Consider the following 24,274-nt stretch of genomic DNA (forward strand, 5'->3'; position numbering starts at 1 on the left):
TAATATAAAATAAAAAAGAACAACAACGTCGCTTAAAAGTGACATCGAAGCTTGCGTCGGATACAAGGGACATTAAGTACCGACGTCAACTAGCATCTAACAAATAAAATACTTAATCTATTGTCGGTCCTAACCAACATTAACCAACATCTCGATAAATAAAATAATTATCATGCATTCCTACACAGATGGTACATGGGATGCAAACTTCACAGATTCAATTTATTCAAGAATTCAACTGGGCTCTTTGGGTGTAGAATTTCTTGTTAAATGTATTCTATTTCATATAAATAAGGAAGTACAAATAACACATATATAGGAGCTAGTAGAGAACTGGTTACAAGATGAAGATAAAAAAAAAACTAACAATTACATATAATACTAATCAGAGCTCCATGCTTGCATATAATTCTAGCAGCTGCCATGATGCTTTCCCGTGCTTACCTTTATCGAAGACCACATATTCTGTAGCTCCATGTTGCCATATATAATACTAGTAGCTTCATGCTGCCATGCTTGCCATCAGATTAGTGCTCCAATACTTTACTACTTCAACATTAGGGCTCTAATCCTTATAGATTAAACTCAGGTTTTATACCTTTAAAAAATTATGGATATGTGAACCTGAGTGCATGAGGAGTTGAAGATTTTTTTCTTGTATTATATATTTCAATCTGTGAACTTGAGTGCATGAATCGGCAAGGGAGGGTGAGAAGTTTACCTCTGAGTGCGTCGACACGAAGATCGATGCTGCTACCATTCTGGTGATGTAGTAAATCCATGGCTACGAGGTCTTATGGGTTGCTGATGGAAGATTAAGGTTTGGTTTGCATAAACAGAGGTTAGGGTTTAAGAAAATGTGGAGAAAGGAGTTGCGGTATTAAGGTGTGCTTGGAAGAAAGGAGAGATAAATGAGGGAGGTGAGCTTCTTGAAATAGGGAGACTGACATCCTCTTTTTCATTTAAAAAATTGGGGGAAATATCCCGCCCAAAAGAGAAGAAGATGGAGGGATGGGAAATGGAGAAGTCGAGGAAAAAGAGAGAGAATAGGAATGAGAGAGAGAGGGATGAAAGAAGGTTGAGTGGGTGGGTACAGAGAGAGACATTATGGAGACGGAAAAGAGAGGGGGTGAAGAAGAACCAGTTAAAAAAAAAAAGAAAGAAAAGTGAGAGAAATGAGGCATGTGTGTCAGAGAGAGATAAAGAACCCATGTGAGGGAACCAGCCAAAGAGAAGGAAATTAAAAAATGATGTGATGCATTGATGTGTGTGTAAGAGAGAGAGAGAGTCACGTAGAAGCCAACATTGGGAACCGGCCAAAGTAATGGGAACCAGCCAACATTGGGTTTTAAACTATTAAAAAATAATTGTTAGTGTCGGCTACAACCGACATCAGGTTTTACAATATTTAAAAAATATTATTAGTGTCGCATAGAAGCGACACCATTCTTAATGCGACGCAATTTTCTTTTTAAACGACACCACCATTTACAAAGATTAAAATTCATGTCGGTTATAAGTGACATTAATAGTTTATGTCAGTTATATGTGACAGTAATTTCGACATCATAAAAAGAGGGTGTCGAAAATATCTTATCTGCCACTATATTATATAAAACCAACACCAGCCACCGACACAATAAGACACTTTATAGTAGTGGATATTCCACCCACATGAGGATATTAACCTCCTAATTATCTATGTGATAATTAGGTGAAAATCAAGAGATATTCATATTAGAATATACTTGGGATTTTCGTGGGCTTTTCAGTCTTTGTACACTCTTCCCAACCACTATATAAGGAGGCTTTGGGGAAGAGAGAAGACACAAGAAACACAAGCTTTTCCATAGTTCAAATCTTCTAGTTAGGTCTTTAGAGCTATCACTTTCGGCTCTAGGTCTTAGGAGGTGAAAACCAAAGGGCAACTCAACATACCGTAGCCAACCCGAAGACCTACGAGGTTTTAGGCGTGCACGGAGGGTTAGAGCAGTTGTTCGTGTTTGTAGAAGCGTGTTGAGATTCAAACTTCTGCATATAAGGTACACACGTCCTTTTGAATTTATTTATAGTCTTCCAACAGTGGTATGAAAGCCACTCACAGGCCTCTCACATGAAAGCATGAGATATATATATATATATATATATATATATATATATATATATATGAATATGCCATGTATGAAAGTATTGAAAGCATGAGATATATATATGAATATTCCATGAATGCTTGTCTTTAAATTTTTCATTTTTGCCATGCTTATTTTTTCTGGGTTTTAACACTTGGATTATGTTCTTTACATTTATATGAGACTATGTTTAAAATTTGGTAAAGAAAAACCAAGTGATTAGAGAGATAATTGAAACCCTAGTTTTGTAATAGCATGAAAAATGAATTTTTTCAAGGTTTTTTCGATCCTTTTTTCATGAAGTTAGAGTTGTTTTTGGATTTCTCCAAGTAAGATTTAATTGTAGATGGTAATCTGATCTTTCTAACGACATAAAATACACATAAAACGGATGCATATTCACTAAGTTATGGCCTCTGTAAACAGGCCTCGTGAGAGTGAAAAATCTAGAAATTCCAGATTTTTTGGAAGAAGATGATGAACAGTGGTTCATTTCTTCTACTCTTGGCCTAAGCAAGTACGAGTACATCGCTAGGCTTTCATGGATGTTAGCTACACCGTTGGATTCATCTCACAGTGTTCAATCTAACAAAGGTCAAAAGAATTGCATCGAACTGCCAAAAGGCGACGTGTGTGTGTCACGCACCACCCACGGCGAGTGGGTTCGCGCAATATTAAATTAATTATTAAAAAAATTTAATTTTGCATTGCCGCTTTGGGCGGCGTGTGGGCCGTTTTTAATTAGAGACGTTTTTAATTTACTAAAATTAAGGAAATGTTCTTAATTAACCTTTAAAAAATATCCAACACATGCCAAGATTTTAGGAAAATCAAAAAGACATAATGTCGATCAAATTGCTCATGTTGATTGAGCATTTTAAATTAGAAAGGAAGATTCTTTAGGAGAATATTTAAAAAAGATTACCTAATTAATAAAAATTAATGAAATTAGACTGGGGTTCACTAATGGTCACCTCTTATTTGATGTGGTGTCTAGGAAAAATCTTTAAGGAGACACTTTGGGTGTCAAAGAGATTCAGTTGTTAAAAGCTTCTCACTGCCACCCTTCCCGAATTTGACCTGGCCGCACTTACGGAGGCCCACATGTTGAGCCCATTGTCTAAAAACCCCAATTGTTGTGCACTCAATTGGATGTTGCATGGAAAATGGATAAGCTTAAAACATAATAATGTTTAAATTAGATTTATTTCGAAAATAATTAGAAAATATGATCTTGACTCTTAGAATTGAATGGTAATTACGAGCCACTTAGCGGATTTTTCAATTTCAACCTAGGAGAAAAAGTGAAATATTTTCTAATGAGCTTTTAAAATAAATAAATGCAAGATATGTAATTAATAATGTCAAAATTATTTCACCCTTATAGAAAGAAATGGCTGCCAAAAATGTTGTTGATTTGACCAAAGGAGAAAAGCTGGTTGGAACCAACTATGATATTTGGCATAGGAAGATCCAATATCTTCTCAATGAACAAGAGCTCTTGGACCCTTTGGAGGCTTCGGTGGATGAGCTTGATCTTGAAAGAGATGGAACCACTACGGCTCAGCATACGACTAGAGTAAGGTCTTATGAATCTTGGTTCAAGAAAGATCGAAGTGCACGCTTTACTATGTTAAGCAACATGCATGATGATTTTATTGGTGAGTATGAAGGGTACTCAACCACCAATGAGAAGTGGGACAAGCTGAAATTTTCCTTTAGTGGAACCTCAACTACTAGGCTGAAAGTCTAGTGTTGAAGTTTAAAGTTTACAGGATGGATCCTAAGCACTATGTATCTGAACATCTTAGGAAGGTGTCCAGCATGATATGAGATTTGAAAGCTGCTGGGAGTATCCTTACCGATGAATAGAAATTCCAAGCTGTCATTAGGTCCCTCCCAGACTCGTGGGATGCCCTTAAATAGATCATGACACACAATGATTAGATTAAGAACTTTCATGAGATATCGCGTCATGTTGAACTGGAAGGTGAGGGCTGAGTGGTGACCCAGAGTACTGCCCTTTTGAGTCAAGGTGGGTCCAAAAAGGGTAACCAGTTCAAAGGAAAGGGTAAAACCAAGTCTGAGAAAAAGGAAGCAAAGCTTGCTCCTAATTCTAATAAGATCAAGGCCCACAAAGATAAACGTGGCAAGAAAGACGAATCCAAGTCAATGTGCTTTAACTATAAAAAGAAGGGACAATTCTCTTGTAATTGCACTGAGCCGAATAAAAAGGTAATCGCTAACCCTAAATCTGTCATTGTTTGTGTATGTTCACATATACATGTTGCTCACACATATGACAATTGGATTGTAGACACAGAAGCAACCAAGCATGTGACGCGAGATAAAAGGGGGTTTGAAAATTATCAACGATTTCTAGCAAAGTCACACTAGGTGTACGTGGGTGAAGGAAGTCATACAGAAGCTTTGGGAGTTGGTTCGTATCGACTTCAACTAAGCATTAGGTGTTAACTACTTCTACATGATGTCTTGCACACCCCTGGAATGCAATTTAATTTACTTTCAATTACTGCACTTTTATATAAAGGATATTGTATTTACTTAAGCTTGTCTAGACTTGTAATTTATTTGGATCAAGTTGAAATTGGATATGGCTCAATAAAGAACGATTTTGTTTGCTTGGATTTGATTTATTCTTGTTCTTTTACTTTTTTTTAGTAATTGTTATTAAACATGCTAATTCTGAAACATGGCATGCTAGACTAGGGCATATAGGGCAAGATAGAATGATAAGGTTAGTTAGAGAAGGTCTGTTGGGGTCACTCACTAATGTCAATCCGCTTGTATGTGAGCCTTGTTTAGCTAGCAAAGTGGTTAGAAAGCCTTTTGGAAAAGCTGTTTAAGTTACTCAACAAATAGAGTTAATCCATTCTAACATCTGTGGACCAATGAGTGTGAAGGCCCGTCATGGCGCTTCTTATTTCTCACTTTGATTGGCGATTACATGTGGTATGATTATGTGTACTTGATCGCTCATCTCTATGAAGATTTAGATTATTTCAAATGCTTCGTAGTTGAGGTTGAGAATCAAAAAATGAAGATTGTAAAAGCTCTTCACACTAATCATGGACGCAAGTATTTGTCTGACCAATTCAAGGTTTTTTGTGAAAGTAAGGGGATACGCAAACAACTTTTTATTCCTTACACGCCACAACTAAATGGTGTTGTTGAAAAGAGAAACAAAACTTTATTAGACATGGTCAGGTCTATAATGGCGCATGCAAATCTCCCTATATCTTTCTAGGGTGATGCATTATTGACTGCGATGTATATACTTAACCGTGTGCCTTCAAAGACGGTTCCTTCAACCCCATACAAACTTTGGAATGATGTAAAACCTAATCTGGGTAATTTGCGTCCTTGGGGTTGTGCTGGATTTGTTCATAATCAATCACATAAGTTTGGAAAGTTGGGTATTAGAGCAAATAAACATATCTTTATAAGATATTGTGAAAACTCGAAAGATTATGTGATGTATGATGAACATCCAGATGAAGGGAGAATCGAGATTGATTCATGTGATGTGTGGAATTCATAGAGAATGACTTCCCAAAACTTGGCAATGCTGTCAAAAACCTTGATCTCTATGAGTTGGAGAAAGATGAGGAACTCATAACATCTTCAAGTGAATGAGGGGAATTAATTTCCAATCTGATGGTTGTTGAATATGATGTAAGAGGACTTGATCTGAGTGGGAGTACACAACCCAGTAGGAGTAATGTATCCATAAACACTCAAGAGAATACGCCCAATGATGGGAGCATACCCGCTGAAATTCAAGGTCACACAGTTCGAAGAAGCAAGAGAGGCCATATTCCCAAATGTCATTTTGAGGTTGATGGGGAGGCCTACATTTGCATACCTTCAGAGGAAGAAAAACCTTCTTCTTACAAAGAAACGTTGCCTTCAACGGCCAAAGAAAAATGGATAACTGCAATGGAGGAAGATATGAGCTCCATGGACAAAAATATTGTTTGGGAGTTAGTTGACCTTCCACTTGGACATAAAACCATTGGAAATAAGTGGGTTTTAAAAATCAAATGCAAGGCAGATGGTTCAATTAACAAATATAAGGCACGCCTTGTGGTGAAAGGATACACTCAGCAATTAGGTGTAGACTATGAATAGACATTATCCCCTGTGGTGAGGTTTGCCTCTATTCACCTCATTTTAGCTATTGTTGCTTAACTAGATTTGGAATTTTACCAAATGGAAGTTAAGACAACATTACTCAATGGAGAACTAGACGAGGAGATATACATGGATTAACCTCTAGGCCTTGAGGCTAAGGGACACTAACGCAAAGTTTGCTGTCTAAAATGTTCCATATATGGCCTCAAGTAAGCGTCTAGATAGTGGAACAGTAGATTCCATAATTCAATCACTTCATTTGGTTTTGAGATGATTGAGGAAGACCATTGTGTGTATCTTAAGAAATTTGGGAAAAGTATTATCATACTTTCTCTGTATGTTGACGACATCCTAATAGCAGGAAATGACAAAACCTCCATAGAAACCACGAAAATGTGGTTGTCATCCTATTTTGAGATGACAGATATGGGTGAAGCACATTATGTGCTTGGAGTTAAGATCACGAGAGATTGCTCAAGAAAACTTCTAAGTTTGTCTCAATAGACTTACATTAAGAAGGTACTTGAATGATTTAAGATGGAGAACTCCAAACCCATAGACACTCCTATGGAAAAAGGCACGATATTGTCCTTAGAACAGTGACCAAAGACTAAGAAAGAGAAAGAACAAATGGAAAACGTCCCCTATGGCTATGCAATAAGAAGTATAATGTATGCGATGCTTTGCATGCGTCTAGACATTTGCCATGTCGTGAGCACGGTAAGCCGTTATCAAAGTAATCCTGGACAAGCTCATTGGTAAACTGTCAAGAAGATTATGAGATACCTGCAAGGAACAAAAGATTTAGCCCTATTTTACCAAGGAAGGGATATGAAGTTGAGAGGATATAGTGATGCAAACTGGGCAAGCGATAGAGATGAACGCAAGCCCACCTCTGGTTATGCTTTTGTCCTTGGAGGTGGAATTGTTTCTTGGTGTAGCAAGAAGCAAACTTGTATTGCTCTGTCCACAATGGAGTCAGAATATGTTGCCCTTGGATCAGCTGTTTGGCTTAGGAGATTTCTACAATAGATGGGAGTTATGGCTTATGCTCAAGAAGCTGTACTTGTTTACTATGATAGTACTTCAGCTTTAACATACACTAAAGATCCTAAATATCATGGCAAATCTAAGCACATAGATACACAATATCATTTCTTTAGGAACAAGGTTACCAAGGGTGAAGTAATGTTGAAACATATCTCGACTAGTAATGTTGAAACATTTCTTTATGACTAAACCCATAATTAGAAACTCGTTTCTGACTCATGTAAAGAATATGGGTTTATGTAGGGTTTGATGTGTTTTTCTTTGTATTTGACATTATTATTGCATAAAAATGCATTGAAGTTTTTCATTTCATATTTATTTTTGAAATGATTGTTTACACATCTTTACAAGTGTCAGCAAGCTAGAATAGGTTTTTCACATAAACGATTTGCCATGGCGTTGAGATAGTGAGTAGGATGAGACATTTGTGTCCTCAACGCATTGGACTGCAAGACCAAACACGTGTATATTGAACGTACCAATATGCACAAGTCAAACGTCGCCTTAGAAGCGTCTAAGATGAGACTTAACAGAAGTCAAACATGAGATTTGTTTCATGCTGAAGCTTGTAAAGCCAGATATGAGTATCTAGGTTAGTGCCGAGAAGGTGATTAGGCTAGAAGACTCAAGTTAGGCGTTTGTGTAGCGACTAGACTAAGATCTATATGGTGTATGTCCAATGGACATGCGACACACTTATTGAAATGAAGATACACCATAACATATAAATCATATTGTATGTGCTATAACCGACTGATAGTGGGAATGATGAATTGATCCCTGCTTCAATCACTGTGTGAACCATAAGGAATCTATACTATTCCACCCTTATGCCCTTTAAACTAAAGTCTATATTAGAAAGATGAGGTTTAATGATTGTTACTTTAGCACGTTTATCTAAGATGATCATGTTAGCTACTGTCCTAAGAGGCGTGTCTAGGCAAGGAGTTAAATCAAATTAGACTGACATGAGAGCTTAAGGAAGACAGTTCGAAGAAAATACCATGTCATGTGATTCATTAGCTACGCAACATCTTTTGATATTTGTTATCAAACATAAGACATCGATACATGATACTTATAAGACATGACATTGTTTTTATTTTCATAACGAGGGATAAAGAATGTCAAATCTGGTGTGTGACGAACAGTCTGGGGCATAAAGTGATGAACTTCCGAGTGATGCACTATTGTTAGTTTAGTGATAGCTTAATGGCAGTGCTCCTGGTTTTGTACGTTCTTTCTCGCAAGGTCGCGCGTCCCATTTCCTGTATGAGGAGATAGACTAGAATGGATGTGAACTAAGTGTGTTCATTGAGACTATGCCACACCCTATCTGGGTGAGTGGGAGATGTAGGATTTATCTTATAAGATAAATAAATATCAAAGGATATACCACCCATATGAGGATATTAACCTCTTAATTATCTATGTGATAATTAGATGAAAATCAAGAGATATTCATATTAGAATATACTTGGGATTTTCATAGGCTTTTCAGTCTTTGTACACTCTTCCCAATCACTATATAAGGAGGCTTTGGGGAAGAGAGAAGACATAAGAAACACAAACTTTACCACCGTTCAAATATTCTAGTTAGGTCTTTAGAGCTATCACTTTCAGCTCTAGGTCTTGGGAGGCGAAAACCAAAGGGAAACTCGACATACTGTAGCCAACCCGACGACCTTTGATGTTCTAGACATGCACGGAGAGTCAGAGCAGTTGTTCGTATTTGTAGGAGCGTGTTGAGATTCAAGCTTCCGCATAAAAGGTACACGCGTCCTTTCGAATTTATTTATAGTCTTCCAAGATGGATGAATGGCCTTGCCCTTCCCTGGTGATAGTACTTTTGTTCCTCTTGATCATAAGCATTTTTCTTGGAAACATCTTACATTAGAATGTCATTATGACAACTACTTGGAGCAACATTGAGCAACATTATACATAAGAGGAAAAAGGAATACCATTAATCCATAAATGCTTCTAAAGTATTTGTCATCACATCACACTTTTGGTTAGGCTCATGAGTCTATGCCCTGATTTGCAAATGTATATTGTAATATGAAATTTTGACCTCAAACCAACATGGAGTTGAAACCGTGTTAAATTATTGAATATGCTTATAAGTTGGATCCTAAATTAATCTCAATTTCCATTGAAATACTAACATTAGTGAAGAATAGGCTAAGGTTGTGCTTTCAAGTATGTTTGATAACCAAGATGGCAAGAGATGGCAAATTATTGCAACAAGGTGGCATAAGAAAATGTTCTATATAATACATCCCAAAAGACTATACTAGTGTAAATATCATCACATAATTAGTGTCAATGACTCATTGGTCTCTTATTCCATAATGACTTCTTAGGCAACTTAGCTTGTCTTCTTGTAGATGTTTGAGATAATAAATAGTGCTCATGCAACCGAAACCTAAACTAAAAGTACGACTTCCCCAACTTCTTATTCACACATTCAAGAATCTTCAAATTAGATAGGTACACCTCAAATAGTATATAACATCAAAATAAAAATATCTAAGTGAGTGGTTGAAATTATTACTACTAAATCCAAGTAAAATCAAACTCACTAGCAATGACGCCAACAATTTTTCCTTATCTTTAGCTGGGGCCTTCATCCATCTCTTGTAGTACACTGGTGCATCACTTCGAACAAGAATCCCTTTCTTAGAAGTGAAAAAAAGCTGACACACCCACATCAATTGGAACTTCCTATTTGAAATCAAAGATGACTAACATCTTCTTCATGTCATTGGCCTCGAAAATATTGTGGAGGCATTTCTCAAATGACTTTCCACGTGTCATTCTTTATGTAGAAAAATCAAGGGTAAATTACATTTTACCCTTTCAAGTTTGAGTGCAATTGCAACCTCATACAATATCTTTAAAACATTTTAACCTCATACATTACTTATCATATAATTGCAATTTCATAGCAAGTGGCCCTTTACCACAGTGGTTGAAAGTTGTTGAGTCATTGCATGACAGCGTGGGTTCGAACCCCGTCGGTGGCTAATCTAACATAATTTATCGTTTGACAAAAACAAAAAAAAAATTGCAATTTCATACATCCATTAAATTTTCTGTTAATTAATTTGTTAAATGATGATGTGCGGTACCATGTGTGACCCATAATTTTATGATGTGTCCGACTAATTGGTGCTAAAAAAATAAGAAAAAAAAAACATTTAATCATGCTTCAACCAAATCAATTCCCATACCACCCATCACAATTCACAACTACTTCTTCTCCACACATTGCATCAGCTCATCTTCTCCCATCCATCGCAGCCATTTGCAGCTTCTGCCCCCACAACCCTGAACGATCTCCATGCTCGGCCTTTCTCATCCACCCACAACCCACTTCCAACCAATATGCTAAAATTTCTTTGAAAATTGGAAAAGCAACACAATCATCAGATCTACTCAACTTAATACCCATAATTTTGATAGATCAGGTCCGTCAACCTTAGACGGCATTCAAGCCTTAACAGTCATTTTCGTCCGTCCCAGGCGTCATTACCCAACTGTTATCTACTGTGCGATTTTGATCAATAAGTGTTGCCAAATATCGAATTTCATTCAAAAATGTGTGTATTGCACAGTACATCAATCAAGAATCCTTATTTTCTTGTAGCGTTCAAGTGAATGATGGGTTCGTTATCACCTTACGTTAAGATTAAATTGAGCACGTCCTATATCTTCAAACTAGTAGGAAATACCACTTCCTTAACGGGTAGTAGAAAAAGTCACATTCAAAGGCATTATTCTCACGATTCATTATTTAAGCAATTTTTAATTCATTTTAAACAAGCGATATTACAGACTTTGAACACATAAATTTAACTGCAAAGGTGAACTATTATTGAAAGTGACTTGAACACATAACCTTAAGTCTTTTATTTTATTTATTTTTTTTTTTATGAAAAAGTAATCCATTAAAGAGAAAAGCCCCTAAGGTAACCAGTTTGAGTACAATCAAACAAATAGGTTTGTTGAGCAACTAAAGGAAGAGATCTATCCCAAACGTACAAACTATTGATGGAATACCCAACATTAGTGACAGCACCCGCAAAAAAAAAAATTGGCCTTCTTGAAAATGTGCCTCCAACTAATAACCTCAAAAGAACTGGCCATCTTCCGGATGTCCTCCAAAATCGTATCAGTCTCCATGGGATATGATAAGTGCCTCGGATGGAATCAATTACAAGTTTTGAGACTCCTTGAAAGTTGATTATTTTGAAATTCCTAATTTTTGCCATCCATAATCCATCATGAAGAGCCAGGCATCCAGCAACAGATTTAGTGTTATGTCCAATTCTACGAGCCCCAGCTAAGATAGGCTTCCCATTCTCATTTCTAATGATCAAACCTTGGTTGATAAGACAACCATCAAAGTTTAATTTAACAAAGCCAGAATCAGGGGGGACCATTTGATGGATTTGTCATTCCTTCTACTAGAAATTGAAATCTTCTGATTTGCTTTAAATACTCCTTGCCAATAATTAGGGCAATAACAACCTCTCTTAGGGTCTGCTTTTTTTATTCTGAAAACCAATTTAAGTTTCTCTCTTTCCAAATTTGCCAACAAATGAGCAAAACGACGCTTAAGTCGTTTAGATTTTCATCCATCTTATAGTTAAGAGACTCAAGCCAATCATTGAACTGTATGGAACGATTTATCTTTATAGTATTAATAATTTCTGGATTGCTCCAAACTTGGTTAGCAAAGGTGCAATTCATAAAAAGAATACTTATACTTTCATTCTCAGAGTTCCAAAGAGGCAACTGGTTGGAATGTTAATAATATGTCATGATAAACGATCTCGAGTATGAAGTCTTCCCATGATAAGCTACGAACTAAATAATTTAACCTTATGAGGTATATTAAGCTTCAACATTCTCTTTAGGAGATCAATAGAATGACAACCATTATTTGCACCGTTTTGGATCCAGGTTGCAAATTTAACCAAGAAATTGCCATTTGCATTAGGCCCCCCAGCAAATGGAATCATGTTGAGGAGCTAGAAGCAAATGAATGCTACAAATCTTATTAACAATATCTGTATATACAACAGAAGAAAGCAAATCTTGATCCCAATTGCAATTATTAATGAAAGTGATTGACTTTCAGGTTCTAGTTGATACTACTTAATTGATCATTGCTCAAGAGGTTAGACAAAGGCAAAGAAAAAACCCAATTATAGGTCCAAAAAGGAATGCTTTCTCCATTTCCCTACCACCCATCTTAACCTCATCTTAACGAGAAATTTTTTCAGGAGCCGGGTACATAGGACAGTTGGAATTCCCTCCTATAAATATCTGACACCTAGGATATCATCTTCTTAAACTACTCAATCTTTAAATCTCATTGCCCAGAATATAATTAAAATTATATTAAAAAAATCAATAAAGAAAACAGGCAAATGACTCAAATTACCCTTCAGAATCTGGAACCCTCCGCCCCACCCCCACCATTCCTCCCATCCCTTTACCTCTCTATTACCCTTTCTCTAATTTCTTTCTCCTTTCTCTCTCCTTTTCTTCTTTCTCCTCCTCTCTTACGCCGGAGAAGAACACAGGAAGGTCGACCACTTCACCATCAGTTAGATCGGCGTTGGACACACCAAATTTGAGGTTGAGTTGCCGCTAAACATCCATCGGCTTCCATGTTGAATTAAGAGTGGAGAAATCGAGGGAAAACGAGAAAGAAAAATAGGAAGAGAGAGAAGAGATGGGGTGCCCCGATAAATTAGCCGGTCGGCGATGGGGGTGGGTAGCTGCTGCTTTCTGGTGATTTTTTGGCGTGGACGAGATGGTGAATTGTTCACTGTGATAGGGGTAATTCAGAAATTGTGTTGATAAAAAATTTTAATTTGGATTTTTTTCATTTTAAAAAATAAAAGAGACAGGTGGCAACTTTTGATTAGTTGGGAACCCCAACTCAGCTATTATGGAAAAATTTCTCCATCTTAACAACATGCCTAGCATTTAAGAAGCCTTTCCAGGCACAAGAGTGATTTTGCCTAACTTTCGTTTCCAGGAAACTCTCATGTCTTATGTACTTATTTCTAATAATTTGAACCCATCAATTTTGTTCATCAGTAATGATTTTCCAGCCCAACTTGGCCAAGCAAGCATTGTTAAAACGAACACTCTTTCTAATACCCAGGCCACCACTCTCTTTTGAAGAGCAAACTTTATCCCAAGGGAATAATTTAAACATAACCTTAAGTGCAAGGAAGCTCTCTCATAGACGGTAGTTTTGAACACAGAACCTTAACTGCAAGATGAATTCTCTTTTTATTACTTGATCAGCTATAAATATCTTTTTACATTTTTAAATTTGAAAGAGATGGAGAAACGAGAGCAATAACTCTGTTTAACTTTTTATACATAAAACTGGTACAATCTGTAATACAGGTGAATTGTGTGTTAGGTACTAATGTGAGAATAAGCAATATATCTTTGTTTTTTATTTTCGGTCGACAGCAATATATTTATGTTTATTGATGCAATTAAATTTGTCTTTTATTGGATAAATTTTTTGTCCCAAAAGCAAGTCATTCGACTCTTACTATACGTCTCTCTCTCTCTCTCTCTCTCTCTCTCTCCCCTGCCTCTCTATATAAACCACTTTCATTTCTCTCTAATACTTCTTAATAAACTCTCCTCTCTTCTCCTCCTTTTTCCTTCACACACGCATAACAAGAATGGTGAAGTTCTCAAAGGAGCTTGAAGCTCAGCTTATACCAGAATGGAAGGGTGCTTTCGTCAACTACTGGCTACTCAAGAAACAAGTTAAGAAGATCAAGCTTTCAAGAGTCCCCAAACAACCCTCAGACGCAGCCAGAGATTTCGGTGTCTCCATTTTCGATCCAGTTCGCTTTGTCACCAAAAGAATTAGCGAAATGTTGTTCAATTTCGATAACAAAACGGAGATAATTCAGGTAATCAATTAATGCACACGAATAGAACATGTCAATAGTTATATATCTATTAACATAATAATTTTCAATGAGTTTTTTTTTTTTTTTTTTTTTTTTGTTTTTTTTTTTTTGAGGTTTATAGGTGGTTGGTAGGAAGGGTTTTGCCTACTTTGGATTTTCAGGCGAGTTTCAGGCAATTGTTAACAAGTTTACAAATCTAAAAGGAATAAAGAACTCCAAAAACTTGGTTAACTTAAGTTTCTTTCCTTCTTTTCATTAGTTCCCCAATAAAAATAAAGTTGGTGTGTTTTGGATTTTGTCCTTCCTTGTGGGTTGTGTTCAGACCTGCAAAACACTCCAGTAATCACGTCATTTTCAGGCTAAAGGTTTCGGGTTGTGTTTCCAAAACTCTGATTCCTAAACCGATCCTCCGATACCACTGCTTAAAATCTTCTTCATTCCTCGTCCCTTTCACTCTGTTAAAGTTACGTCCTTTCAACACTCGTCAGCCATAACATCCACTTTAGTGACACAAGCACCAAAGCTTTACATCAGTGCCGGTGCCGTGAATGTTTTAGGGTATATAAATATATAGATGCTTCGCTTTCTCGCCCTTGGAAATATGCATGATATGTGTGCATGGCACAATGGAAATAACATTGGCTTCGATTAGTGAGGAGGCTAGAGGCGTCTTTCCAAAGACCCCTTTACAAAATCAACACCACAAGGTTTTTCTTTAAAAAAAAAAAAAAAAAAAGAAACATAATATTGGTATTACATTTGTGCATCGTACAAGAATAATGTTGGACACATTAGATACGTGCACTAAATGGTGTGTCATCAAATAAATTTGTACTTTAATTTAAGTTGGAAATCGATCAATAATTATAATTAAAAATTATATGGTGTAGAATGTGCCATATCATTTGGTGCACAAATTTAGTGTATGTAGCACCACCTGTTCAAACAATATTCTATAAATTAAAATTGAGTAACCAGACAATAACTTCCCCTCTTTAACGCATAAAAGTGGGTCTTTCTAAAATGAACATTAGCTATTGGACTACAGGAATGACTTATATACAGCGGCTTCTTTAATCTTTTTTCTCATCAAATACATGCTCTTTTGCTTTTCCATGAACTAGGCTCCCCTTTTTGTTTAGTTAACAGATTCAATAATCGGCGTACATTATAATTTGTTCAAAACGTTAATAAAGTGGCCGGAAATGTCAGAAAATGTTTCAGAGTCCAGCAAGTATAGTGCCCCTTCTTTTGGTCTTCTTACAAGACTTTTTTGAGGGTTTCGATCTTTCTCACGAAAGCAAATTATGGGAACGGTTGTAGTTGTAGACATACTCATATCACGAAACCATCGTGACCATGTGAAAGTAAATCCAAAACCAACATGAAAAGACACTAAAAAACAAAGACAGCAGTCCCATAAATTATTATGGATCTTTTTCTGTTGCACAGGTGAAGAGTAAAATCATGGAGGATGGTGATGAAGAAGAAATTTATGAGACAGAGCTCGCTCAGTTGTTTTCATCGGAGGATGAGGTATTAACAAATATTGGTACAAATTTTACCACTAAATAATTAACCAATCCAAAGTAATTAAGGTGACTAGGGTTAGTTAATTTTTTATTTATTGAAAAACATTTTAATTAGGGCAATATTTAATGTGTTGGGTTGGTGTTTATGTAGGTGAGGGTATTTTTTGAGGCACTAGATGTAGAACTTAACAAAGTGAACCAATTTTACAAGACGAAAGAGAGTGAGTTTCTTGAGAGAGGAGAGATTTTGAACAAACAGCTACAGATTTTGCTGGACCTCAAGCAAATTCTCAATGACCGGCGGTGGAAGAATTCTGGATCAAAATCCAACATCCCGAGTGTTCCCAGCTCATGGTCTTCTTCTCCCCGGAATTCCGACTTCAGTACCGGTAAGCCTCTTGTTTCGAAATTGGACATCTGCTTATGTTTTCTGTGTTGATATTATACTTCTGGCCAAATTAACAGAGTTTTGCTTACATGGACTTCCACATGATGAGGTAGGTGGAAACACATGGAAATTTCGAGACTGTTCATGTGCAACAAAAGAGATACAGAAAATAAACCATTTAGTGTTGCTTTTTAGATTATGACAAGGCCATGGACCACCTAATAATACCCATAAAGGGAAAAAATTTGGGTCGTTTTACATTAGATCAAACCAAAAATAAATTCTACCTCCCTCTCTTCATGGTGATACGGACTCTTTAGGCCAGTGCCTTAATAATTAACTTCGGTCTTTATTTGTGGTTTAGCAAAAGAAAATTAGCTGTTAAGGATCAGTGGCCACAAAATCCATGGCTGTACTCGAATTCCAGTAGTGCCATATGAGGTCACATTTCTTTCTTGCAAGTATTGCTTGCATTCTCAATCCTCTTTCACATTTGCAAGTGATATATTGTCAACTTTGTAGGTTTAATGGATATACATATGCAAATAAACCACTTTATATGGTATACTAAACGTATGGGAGTTTTCGTGGTCTTTATGGCACTTTGGCTTTCAAGTCGCGAGTCTAATCGTTAGTGCACCTATCTAATATCTATCTATCACAGCTGGAGGAAGATAAATTCTGGACAAATCCAAATCTTTAACGCTATTGTCATCAACTTTTCTCTTTTTTGAGAAAGGCATAAAGAAAATATATCAAAATTTACTCTTTCTGTTCTGTCTCAAATATTTTCCATGTTCCCCTATAAATTTGCTAAGAATATAAGCTCTACATAAAAACTATTAAACTGAATAAAAAAAAATGCTGTTGAAGAAGTAGGGAGTTTATCAAAAGAATCATATCAACCAAAAAAATACCAAATATTAGTCTTAGTAGCATTATTACTCGTGATAGAATTGAGAGATGATGGTGTATGACCTAATAACTTTTTTTTGTATAGGGCGAGTCTTACATGCATGGTCCTCCTTTTTTTAATCCGATGAAACTTCATTAAGAACGATCAAGAACGTACATAGGACAGACATGCCAAACATAATAATGTTACATGTTCATTAAGTCCTATATGATGCGAGAGAGTTGAGAAAAGAATTAGGTTGTAAAGAATTTTTCAAAATTAAAAAATTATGAAACCATGCATTAATTACTATTAATCGACCTTGATGCAGAGAGCGTGGCGGAATCGAATACGGCCCCTACAGAAATAACACAAACGAGTGAAGCACTTGCAGCATTAGAAAGAAATGGTGTTAACTTTATTAACACGACAACTGGGGGTAAGACGAAGAAAGGCAAACCTAAAACGGCCATGAGGATTGATATTCCAAACACAACACCGACAAGAACTATCACAGCTGTTACATCAATGCTTTGGGAAGATTTAGTGAACAATCCTAAAAAGGATGGCCCTGGAGAGTTCATCAATCGAAAAAAGATACAGTGTGCTGAAAAGATGATTAGAGGGGCTTTTGTAGAGCTCTACAGAGGTCTTGGTTTGCTTAAAACTTACAGGTTCTATCTCTTTCTTTTTATAACAATTACTTTGATTTACAAGCTAGGGATAAAAAAAAGCTTAAATATTAAATTTGGTGTGATTCAGCTCTTTTTACTGTTTCAGACTCGGTTAAAAGCAATCAAACCAATAACTGAGACATTTGGAACATATTTTCTGATTCTCTGAACAACAATAGAAATAAACCACGTAACAAGATGGTGTCATGTCGATTACAGGAACAGTCAGCAAGGCGGTCAATTATGTGGCTTAAATCTAGTTTGTTAGAAACGAATGGCGTCCTCGTTAATTTGGGCCACATTTTCTGTTATTTTTATTTTTAAAGTATACGTATAGAATTTGGTTTATATACATGTTTAAGCACGCAGATGGGATCTTTGCAGAATCCTTCACTTTGACTTGAGCATTTGTATCCTCAAGTAGCAAAAGCATTAGCAACAGTTTCTGAAAGGTATATAACAAATGACCCTTTTATTGTGCTGCTGATGTGGGCACTGGGTGAAAACACATGGATATGAAAATTATCAAGGTGGTGATACTATATACTAATAAATAGTTCTCTTTCTAAAATAGAGAAGTGGAAGGAATCAAACACCGTCTTAATAGTGAAAGCTACTTAATTGTGCAGTGTAACACTGGATCTACGCATTATTTAGCTTAGCTAATGATTGTAGTTTTAAGTATGTTTTCTTTAAGTACTTGATTAAGTATCTAAACAAATTTGTAACTTCTACAGCTCACTAAATATGGTAGCTTTTACAAAGATCCTAAAGAAATTCGACAAGGTAAGATATACATTAATTTGTTTTTTGTTAAACGATAGATTTGTTAGATTAAATATTATATTAAAATATATTTTGATATTCTACCATTTTCTTCAGCCTCATTTAATTAGCAAATAAAAATATCTCAACTTCATGAGCCATGATAGGATACTATTATTAAGCTGCATTGATTTTATTAGGGATTTTACTTTTAGGTGGTTATACAGATCATGAGTCATGCATATTTAATTAGGTGTATAACAGTGCTTATCAAGTTTTGTTTCTCCAAATTCTGTCGATCTTATTGTTGCTTTATACACATTTACCACATCCACTATTGGTGTATGTAATAACTTGGAGCAACTAAGTTTTTCCATGTATAGGTATCAAACCAGCAGGCGTCAGAAAGTTATCTGAAAGCAGTGAAGATATCACATTTCATTTGTTCTGACAAGGTAACCAGTCTGATACCCTAGCTGCAACCCTAATCTAACTAATATGCACATGCTTGGTGCTTGAATCTGCTCTAGTTACCATGATTTTCATTTCTTTTTCCGTTGTTTTGTATAATGACCATGATCATTATTTTGTATTAGTTGTACTTAGTTTTTGAGTGGAGAGGTTTGACTTGTTATTGCCGTCTCCATGTTAACATGTCAAATAATAATTTAATAAAAGAAGATTTACTACGGAATTCAAAATATTCTAGTGCTATTTTTTAACAGAGTTTTAACGAAAAGTCCACGGTACTGTTCACTTTAACGAAAAATCACATTTTTACATTAAAAAATCAATCTTGGTGCTATTCACTTTACCCTTTATTTTGTCCTTATCATTAAAACTCAAAGTTTTCAAACTCTTTTCATTAGTTTTTCTATTTTTTAATTCATTTAACTAGTGTTGGAGACAGTTTTAATGGTTTTCTGACTGGGCTTGTGTGTATTGTTATATATGGTTTGAAAAGGTTGTTACACTAATGGACGAAGTGGAGTCCATATTCACAAAGCACTTCGCCAGTAATGACAAGAAAAAGGCAATGAAGTTTTTGAGGCCACAACAAAACAAAGATTCTCATACGGTTACCTTTTTTGTTGGTAATCTCTCTCTGTCTCTCTCTGTGTAATATGCGCGCGCACGCGCACACACATACACAAATAATTAATAAGAGTGCATACATGTAAATATTTCTGAGGTTATTACTGGCTGGCAATCCAAATATGTGCTTTATACAAATTTCCATATATATTTATAAATTTAAAATACATAATGGCTATCTTAAAGTGTCAAATACATCTTCATATAATATAAGGAAGGTCACTATATAATGCTAGTCCAATGATTATTTAACTATTGTGCCATAAAGGGCATTTTCACCAAATGGCACAAAAGTTTAATGACAGAAACATCGCTTATGCAGTGCAATATGATGCATGATTAGTCCTGGGGGCCAACATGAACCGCATTAATCTGCATCGTATCGTATAAAGCTTTTACTTGCCACTAATCCTGATAGTGGGATTGCTCAATATTTAATTGAATGAATGGTGGCCACTAAAAATTTACTTGGTGCCCCACAAATCAGGAGCCCAATTGTTGTATGAGTTTTTTGTTTGATCTGATTGTGGTCTCAATCTTTTAATAAAGCATGGTCGTTTTTTGTTATGTGGATGCAGGTTTGTTTACAGGTTGTTTTGTATCATTGTTTAGTGTGTATGCAATTTTAGCGCACTTGTCTGGTATATTCTCTCCTAGCACAGAAAGAGATTACATGGAAACTGTCTACCCTGTTTTCAGGTGCACTCTTCATCCCATATATTTCTTTTAAAAAGTTATATATTTACACATAGGAGGGAGAAAACAAATTGATATCAAACTCATCATTTACAAGAATCGAACTAAAACATTTTACTTACAAGTAAAAAATAATACTACTAAATTGTCATAATAAGTGGCTTTGGTCCCAATCTATATATTAATTAGCCCTAATTATTTTACGCATATACTATATAAAATGATAACATATATAAATCGTATCATAAAATAGCAATAGTTTCTACTATGATCTAAAATTAAACTATTTGCACTAAAATTGTGAACCATACTGCGGACAATATCACCAACAGAGGTGAGAGTATGAGAATCATTTGTATAGATTGAGCCATAGCATTGTTAGTATTGTGGCGATGATATGTATTGTCAGTCACTTGAATACACTAATTTAAGCAAATATATCCCTAACTTCATGTTAGTGGCTAGATAATGAAGTTTTTATGCTTAACTACGTGAAATTTCTTAGCTTACTAGCTCATTTCTTAAACTTAAACTTCGGTGTCTTTTAATTTTCTAATAAGGTATTTAAGCTTTAGTTATAGGAGGTCTTGGGTTCGAAACCTCTAATTCTCAGTCACCAATCCTTTGTTGGTTTGCAAAGTGTAGGATGGGGGCTGCAGCTATGTATTTATTCATGTCTGCATTTCTCTAATTAAGGGTGTGAATTTGTGCAGTGTTTTTGCCTTACTCAGCCTGCACTTGTTTATGTATGGGTGCAACCTATTCATGTGGAAGAGTACAAGAATCAATTACAACTTTATATTTGAATTCCAACCAAGCACGGCCCTCAAGTATCGCGACGCCTTCCTCGTATGCACAACCTTCATGACAACTGTGGTTGCTGCCATGGTTGTGCACCTTATATTAAGGGCAAAAAACTTCTTACCTAGCCAAGTTGATGCCATTCCTGGAGTTTTCCTTCTGGTTAGTTTCATTGCTTTAATCAAGGTCTTGTTAGGAAGATGGCTTGGAGTTGAGTAACTTGTATAAAACATAATAATCAAAACTCAGGCTTTAAAATAAAGTAACTAAGAAAATTGAGACATATATCATGAAACATTGTGCTAATCTTCATTTGAATTTTCCAGTTTGCTGTTGCACTGCTTGTATGCCCATTAGACATCTTCTATCGACCAACTCGTTACTGCTTCATCAGAGTAATTCGTAACATAGTCTGCTCACCACTTTACAAGGTACATTTACAGCTTCTCTCATCTTCTCATCAAATATGCAGAATGCTACGCAATATTTTGAAATTAGAATTAATATACTTTTTGTTTTTGTCATTTGAAAAATATGCAGGTTTTGATGGTAGATTTTTTTATGGCTGATCAACTTACTAGCCAGGTAATCACATTATACTTCAACGGATACAAAAAAACATCTAATGCCACTGTAAACCAAGTCCTAAAAGTAAATAACTCTTAACATTCATCTCTTGTTATGTAATGAACTGTGATCTTCCTGCTTGTAGATCCCATTGCTGAGACACATGGAATCTACAGCTTGTTACTTTCTTGCTGGAAATTTCAGATCACACCAATACGAAACCTGCCGAAGTGGAAGGCTATTTAGAGAGCTGCTTTATGTTATCTCGTTCTTGCCATACTACTGGCGCGCCATGCAAGTAATGCAACCTCTCCCATTATTTTTCTGTTCAGTGAAAATCATAATTCTTTTAGCTAGTCCAACTGACATGTAACCTCTTCCATATGCAATGAACTTAAAGTGTGCAAGACGATGGTTTGATGAATGTGACGTTAACCATTTGGCTAACATGGGAAAATATGTTTCTGCCATGGTGGCAGCCGGATCAAGGATTACATATGCTAACAACCCGCACAGCCACCTATGGTTTTATATAGTAGTGATCACCTCTGTGGTGGCTACAGTCTACCAGTTGTACTGGGACTTTGTCATGGACTGGGGGCTTTTCGACCCAAAATCCAAGAACTTATGGCTAAGAGACGAACTTATTCTCAAGAACAAAAGCATCTACTATGCTTCCATTGTGAGTTTTTATTTAAATCTTTATGTGGCCTATACTTTCATTGCCTCCTTAGCATAAACCACATTCATTCAAAATACTAAAACAGATGGTGCAAATTTATGCAGGCCTTGAATGCGGTCCTAAGAGTCGCTTGGGTAGAAACAGTAATGGGATTTCATAGAATTCCGGATGTTGAGTCACGATTGCTGGACTTTCTCTTAGCTTCATTAGAGGTTATCCGACGAGGGCATTGGAACTTTTACAGGTACAACATTATTTTTGAACAAAATATTTGACCAATAATAGGGTAACTCCTGAGTCATATTCTTCTATACAAGCACTGCAAATAAAATCACAAGCTTCTCAACTTGTTAGATTTTTGGGTCAAACAGGTTAGAGAATGAGCATCTAAATAATGTTGGCAAGTACAGGGCAGTGAAGACAGTACCTCTACCATTCCGTGAGACAGATTCTGATGGCTGAGATGATCCTGTCTAATATGTATAGAAACCCCGAAATGCTGACATGGGGAAATTAAGCCATGGCAGAAGGAATCCACACTTTCTTATATCAATGTGTGAGATCCTGCCATCCATTCATCTCACATTACACTTCGGAATATATATGAATTGTAAGGCACCGCCAAATGTAATGAAGAAAGGCGCTTTTCAAATGGAGTACCTTTTTCTGCTGTTCATTTTGGCATTTTAATGTGGAGGTGTATCATATATTTCTGAATACAGTTCCTTTTCGGATTGACTATTAAAATGCTCGCATTCAAATAACAATCTATATGAACCCCATTACAAGAAATGAAAATTGGAGCAAGTGATTTCATTTCAACAGTTTGTCTCAATTTGATGAACCATCAGAAAACAATTCTGTCTTATCCGATTATTTTTACTAAAAGAATAGCACGATTAGGGGCTTACCATTCTTGATGGAAACATGGTCAAATACAAACCTTAAAAGCGAGCTTCGTCTTTGAAATTCTGCATGCGAAATTTACTGTGAGAGAGAGGCTTTGTAATATTTGTACTCAAGTTTCCTAATCTTCAATTCTAGGGCCAGATTAAGTAATGGTGCATATGCAATGGCAGGGAAGGGCAAGCACACAGCTCTCTCTCCCTTCACAAATCGTCAGTCGTAGAGAACTCAACTGAAATTAAAATCCTGGAACCTTATATTGTAGTTTTTCCTTGGTGTTTAAACATGTAAAGAATGTGCTAACATACATCTGGTTTAAACCTGTTTGGACCTAGATTTATCATCCCCGTTCGGGTCGAGTGAGCGTGGCATTTGAGTCGAGTGAGCGCGCATCTCACTTGAGTTGAGTGCGTGCGCATCTTGTTCGAGTCAAGTGAGTGCCATTTCATTTGAGTCGAGTGATTGTGCGTTCGAATCGAGTGTGATATGAATAATATAGGTTGTTAGATGTTTGTTATGAGCTTATGATTGGTTAGATAGAATGACAAATGTCAACAGATTGTGAGTTAAGTGTGTGGCTTAGTTAGTAAGCTACCTAGTCTAGTATATAACCAACATGTGTAACCACCTTGTACTAAGTTTTGTGAATGATTAATAAACTGAATATTCTCTCTCTCTCTCTAAATCTCTACTTCTTTCTCTATCCCTTTCTTTCTTCTTCTGCAAGATAAGTTCTTCATAGTCTACATGGTATCAATCGCCGCAAAGCTTCATGCTTGTCGATTCTTCAATCTTGGATTTCTCTGCTTCCACTCTCTATCTGTGATCAGCTCCCCTTTCTCACGTTTCTTGGGTTCTTGATCTCTCTATATTTCTTGGTTCCTTGTGCACCTTCTTGTGCACTCTAGGTGTTTGGTTTAATTCCTCTGAGAATTTGCATCTGGGTTTCTCTCTGATTTGAAGCTATGGTGATG

General features: G+C 36.1%; 1 protein-coding gene across 1 annotated transcript; it reads left to right on the plus strand.

The window, feature by feature from the left end:
- The first annotated feature begins 14,003 nt into the window (after window positions 1-14,003).
- Window positions 14,004-23,216, plus strand: LOC137738251 (phosphate transporter PHO1). The gene is made up of 15 exons (XM_068477881.2): window positions 14,004-14,299; window positions 15,752-15,835; window positions 15,983-16,220; window positions 17,446-17,788; window positions 18,526-18,574; window positions 18,937-19,008; window positions 19,518-19,647; window positions 20,227-20,347; window positions 21,058-21,307; window positions 21,472-21,576; window positions 21,686-21,730; window positions 21,858-22,010; window positions 22,113-22,394; window positions 22,499-22,638; window positions 22,766-23,216. Exons 1-15 carry the CDS (start codon window positions 14,063-14,065, stop codon window positions 22,854-22,856), a joined length of 2,340 nt encoding a protein of 779 aa, XP_068333982.2. The 5' UTR covers window positions 14,004-14,062; the 3' UTR covers window positions 22,857-23,216.
- The last annotated feature ends 1,058 nt before the right edge of the window (window positions 23,217-24,274 follow it).

Source organism: Pyrus communis, chromosome 13 (genome assembly GCF_041283825.1).
Source record: "Pyrus communis isolate YQ-2024b chromosome 13, ASM4128382v1, whole genome shotgun sequence".
NCBI classification, from domain to species: domain Eukaryota; kingdom Viridiplantae; phylum Streptophyta; class Magnoliopsida; order Rosales; family Rosaceae; genus Pyrus; species Pyrus communis.

Coding starts and splice junctions, on each gene's coding strand:
- LOC137738251 (XM_068477881.2), top strand. CDS start 14,063: ATGGTGAAGTTCTCAAAGGAGCTTGAAGCTCAGCTTATACCAGAATGG. Junction 19,648..20,226: donor TACGGTTACCTTTTTTGTTG/GTAATCTCTCTC, acceptor ATGTGGATGCAG/GTTTGTTTACAGGTTGTTTT. Junction 22,395..22,498: donor GCATCTACTATGCTTCCATT/GTGAGTTTTTAT, acceptor AAATTTATGCAG/GCCTTGAATGCGGTCCTAAG.